This window comes from Oratosquilla oratoria, chromosome 22 (genome assembly GCF_046742065.1).
Source record: "Oratosquilla oratoria isolate Oo_2021 chromosome 22, ASM4674206v1, whole genome shotgun sequence".
In the NCBI taxonomy this organism is placed as follows: Eukaryota; Metazoa; Arthropoda; class Malacostraca; order Stomatopoda; family Squillidae; genus Oratosquilla; species Oratosquilla oratoria.
Window position 1 is genome coordinate 53,457,989 of NC_134798.1, and position 5,000 is coordinate 53,462,988.

Here is a 5,000-nt window from a genome sequence, read left to right on the forward strand (position 1 = left end):
ATGCGTGCTTGCGTGCGTGTGTGTGTGTGTGTGTGTGTAAGTGAGCATTTGAGTGCGTGTTTGCGTGCGTGTGTGTGTGTGTGTGTGTGTGTGTGTGTGTGTGTGTGTGTGTGTGTGCGTACCCTATACATATTTTACATACGTCATGCCTGTCTATATCTAATATGAATACTTTCTAAGATTGTAATCCATAGCCCTTTCTTCCTGTTTCTCCACCTGATATTCAACTTTATCTACCTTATCTTCCTGTTAAGAGGACGTTCCAAAACAACCTGCAACCAGTTCACCATGGAGAAAAAAGATAACCACTGAATTCCCACGGAGAAAAATAATATCTGCTGAATCTCCTACAATCATTTCTTACGTTCACTTGGACGTTCCTCCGGACAGAACTACAGGCATCACGTACCCCATTGAAAAGAATGGGATACAGGTTGCCAACCTCACCGTCTTAGAAAACGCCAACCGGGAAGTGGCAGGAGTCTTGTTAGGATTTTGGAAGGGCAACTGGGACCGCGTACAGGACTCTAGATCTGGACGCTTCAGGCTTGAGATCGAGAGGGACCGGAAATACTTCGAAGAAGAAGAAGTATTCAGAGTGAGTGTCCTCTTGCATAACCGCTCCGACGAAGTCACCACGTGGGGGAAAAGACTCGGCGTTATGGTCCATCTCCCCAGAAAGGCGAGTTACTCGTTGGTCTTTTGGGAAATCCCTCCCTACGAGGCTGAAGGTGAGTAGGTTCCGCTGATAAGTTTTCTTTCTGTCGTTTGGGGAAGGAGACTTGTCAACACCCACTCCCTCCCTCATCCACCACCTTCCCAACCCACTCGTCACAACCCCGGACAGGGATGATCAGACTTGCGACGAATCATGCACCCACCAGAAAGATGATACACTTACAGACGGGATTTTTTCCATATGCAGGTTATTGTTTGTTTGTGTGTGTGTGTGTGTGTGTGTGTGTGTGTGTGTGTGTGTGTGTGTGTGTGTGTGTGTGTGTGTGTGTGTGTGTGTGTGTGTGTGAGAGAGAGAGAGAGAGAGAGTGAGATCATGCGTGCTCGTATATGTGGATGTGACCAAGAATTTGCCCTGGCCGGTCTGTAGCAGCTGTCAATAGAAGGTGTTTGCTTGGTAAGGTCAAGTCCCATTGAAAGATCTCGGAAGCAGAATCTTTGGATTCAGGCACAGAGGGGCCATGCAGTGCGGGCGAATGTCAAAGACAAAGAAGGACAAACAGAATCCAAAGTTGAACCTCTGAATTTTGGTTCATCTTTTTTTTTTCTTGGAGTGCTATTATAGTAAATCGGAAACGTGTCCCCTCTTCCCCCAGAAACCCCCACCAAACATAGACATAGACACACAGACACACACACGCACACACACACACACACACACACACACACACACACACACACACACACACACACACACACACACACACACACACACACACACACACACCGTTTCCCCCATGTTTGTCTCAGGAACTAATACGACGTGTTCTCTTTCTTCTTTGAGGCAGACAGTGGACACGGAAAGCTTACCCAAGACTTGTTCTGCGCCCATACTAGGCCTACTACTTCTGAATTTCCGATCACGACCGTCATCCTCGGCATTTTTGTTGCAGTCCTCGCAGTGACCTTGGGCTGCGTCTGCCTCAGCGGTCGCCGAGGTCGAGGTCGAGGCCAGGAAGCTGACGTGAAGCCGACCAGCGAGGCAAAGGCGGAGGGGGACTACTGCGAATTCGTAGGTCCGAAACTGGAAGCCACGAGGGCCGTGGACAAGGACATGAAAGAAGTCAACCCATGTATGCCAGACTCCACGCCTGCAGTGGGCGTGAGACATCAAGCTTACTGTAATCTTCGTGTGCAAACATCTGGACCCCCAGGAGTGCCCGGGGAGAACGAACATGAAACAAAATGGTATTACGAAAACCATTGGATTGAAAACTAGTTTTTACTTCACTTTGTCTTATAAGTTCTCCTAATTGGTCACGACAGAGTAAGATGGAGAAGAGAGCAAGGGTTTTTCTTTTTTCTGCTTCACCCGATCTCGTTGTGGACCGAAAGTCTTCTGTCGGCATGCGTTGTCGTGGAAACTTGTTGTAACTCGTTGTGTTGATCAATCCTCTCATCGAAGTCGTCCGTCGAGGGGCAGAACCATCGAGGCGCACCTTCATAGCAGTGTAAGAAGTCCTAGTTCAGAACGGAAGACCCCCTTCAGTCATCTTGAGCTGAAAGGAAGCGTTCGAACAGACTGTACAATGTGCATCGTGGTGAATGTAATTGGTCGCCGCGTACAAAAGAGCCAACGGCTCGCCGCAACTGACAGGGCTTTGCCCCACGACGGGTCTCTCACGGCCGAGCGTGGGTGGGTGAGACGTTTTCTAGTTTAAGATAGATTTAAACAAGTCCATATTCTGCAGAAGCATTTGGAGTGTAAACCATAGAATGTCTATAGAATGTCTACTGCATTGTAAAGCAAACCATAATATTGATAAGAAAAAAAAAACCGTCGTTTTATTCATACCTTCGTAACCTGAATTCTACTAAGGGGCGCATGGAGGATATGAGACTCTTTCACCTAAAATATGATATTATTTGATTTTGACAAGTTATACAATGTAGCAACAGATTTCATTGATGAAATACAAGCTGAGAAACTTAGTGTCTGTAGACAGCCATAGAATGAAGGCAAAATCTGAATAATGTAATAAATGTTCCTTCAAGTTTAGCGAAATGGAAAACCGCAGCCACGCAGCATCTTTCAACGGTCCTCTAGTCTGTCTCCCGCAGATCTCTTTGGAAAAAAAAAAAAAAATAAAAAAAAAAAATTGGTGCGTTCTTTAGGGTAGGTCTGTTTATGTCACTAGATAGTAGGAATTGTCTAATCAGTTGTGGGCTCATATCTCGCACTTGTCTCCGATTCCCAACAGTGATTGTCACTTGCCCCTAACAGTCCAAGCACATAGGGCAAGGGTGACGGCTTCGTCCGCAGATATGCGTCCCTATGACGTAGGCCCCTTTTTCTTTTTCTTCTTTGAAAGGACGTTGATTCTTATGGCTTTGGTTTTTTCGAATGTATAGAGTGTGATACACTGTTTAGATAAGTGTCTATCTTTCAGATTGCTTATGAATGTCTATCCCTCATGTTTACACAAGTGTCTATCTCTCAGCTTGTTTACAAGGAGCAGGGTCTATCAGATTGTTTAGAAATGTCTCTCAGATTGTTTACAAGTGTCTCAGATTGTTTACAAGTGTCTATCTCTCAGATTGTTTACAATTGTCTGTCTCTTAGATTGTTCACACAGGTGTCTCTCAGAATGTTTACAAGTGTCTATCTCTCAGATTGTTTACACAGGTGTCTCTCAGATTGTTTACAAGTGTCTATCTCTGATTTTTTTTTTCTTTTTTTACAAAAGTCTATCTCTCAGATTTTTTTTTCTTTTTTTACAAAAGTCTATCTCTCAGATTGTTTACAAGTGTCCCACAGATTGTTTACACAGGTCAGGTGTCTATCCCTCAGGTTCTTTACAAGTGTCTCTCAGATTGTTTACAAGTGTCTGTCTCTCAGATTGTTTGCAGGTGTCTATCTCTCAGATTGTTTACAAGTGTCTATCTCTCAGACTGTTTACAAGTGTCTATGTATCTGACTGTTTACAAATGTCAATCTCAGATTGTTTAAAAGTCTCTCTCTCAGATTGTTTACACAGGTGTCTATCAGATTGTTTACAAGTGCCTATCAGATTGTTTACATAGATGTCTTTCTCAGACTGTTTACAAGTGTCTATCTCTATGCACTGCAAGGGAAAGGTGATTCTATTCTATTCGCGAAATTTTTTGTCTCGTAATGAATATTTGTGGAATATTTGTGTGTATGTATGTGCGTGTGTGTGTGTGTGTGTGTTCGTGTGTATTGCGCGCGTGTGTGTGTCTATGTGTGTGTATCAGTGTGTGTGTGTGTGTGTGTGTCAGTGTGTGTGTGTGTGTGTCAGTGTGTGTGTGTGTGTGTGTGTGTGTGTGTGTGTGTGTGTGTGTGTGTGTGTGTGTGTGTGTGTGTGTGTGTGTGTGTGTGTGTTGGTGTTCAATTGCACCTGCATGTTTGTGTGCGTGTGCATGTGTGCTTGTATGCGACTGTATGTGTGCGCGTGACTGTGTGTGCGTGTGCGTGCGCATATGTGCGGGTATACATGAAATTGTGTTTAGGATCTCCAATCACATTGGCGTGTATTGTCCCTTGCCACCTCCTTGGGATCTTCCTTGTAATCCTGCAAGAAATACATCTTATCCTTTATGCGTCTTATAACAGGGGCTGCCAAGTCATCCTTCGCCTGGTCGTCCTTCTGCTGCCCAAGTAGCACTTGTCCTGAACTTACAAGAAGCGCTCTCGCTCTCTCTCTCTCCTTCATTCCTTCTTTCTTCTCCTCCTCCTCCTCTTTCCTCCACGCACAGACTTCGCCCTCCTCATCCACCCCTCCACCACCTCCGACAGGAAGGAAAAGGAGGACACGGGAAATTATTATTATTTACTATTTACCTGTTTGTTTGTTATTTAACTATACATATGCATTTATTTATGTATTTTATTTGTTATTTACATTATTATAGTTTTTATTTAGCAATTTATTATTATTATTATTTTTTTTCACATCCGACTTAGATATGGACCAAAAGGTCTCCTGTCGGCATGCTCTGCCTTTGTAATCATTTGTAATCCTTTATCAATTTATTATTCAAAACCTCATTTTTTCCCCTTCAATTTATTCATTCGGACGCGGAGGAATATTTGCAATTTGCCAAACGGCTCCATCTCATCCCTGTATAAATACAACTGCATATTACCTTACATAGAACATACACGACACTCGACTCCAAAAGGGCATGTTTATATGCTCGTGTTCCCCTTGCTTACTTTTTCCAACTTCAGAACCCCTTATAGTCAGGACTAGGTAGTGTATCACACTCTATACATTCGAAAAGACATTACTATAAGAATCAGC

General features: G+C 43.8%; 2 protein-coding genes across 2 annotated transcripts in view; one reads left to right on the forward strand and one right to left on the reverse strand.

Annotated features, from left to right (window-relative positions):
* LOC143037187 (uncharacterized) overlaps positions 1–2,324 on the forward strand; it is a 3,254-nt gene extending 930 nt beyond the window's left edge. Inside the window, exons 3-4 of the mRNA XM_076205302.1 lie at positions 255–731; positions 1,524–2,324. Coding sequence (XP_076061417.1) covers positions 255–731; positions 1,524–1,954 — 908 coding nt within the window. The 3' untranslated portion in view covers positions 1,955–2,324. The remainder of the gene's footprint in view (positions 1–254; positions 732–1,523) is intronic.
* Positions 1–5,000, reverse strand: part of LOC143037389 (uncharacterized) — a 249,016-nt gene that overhangs the window by 70,861 nt on the left and 173,155 nt on the right. The window lies entirely within an intron of this gene.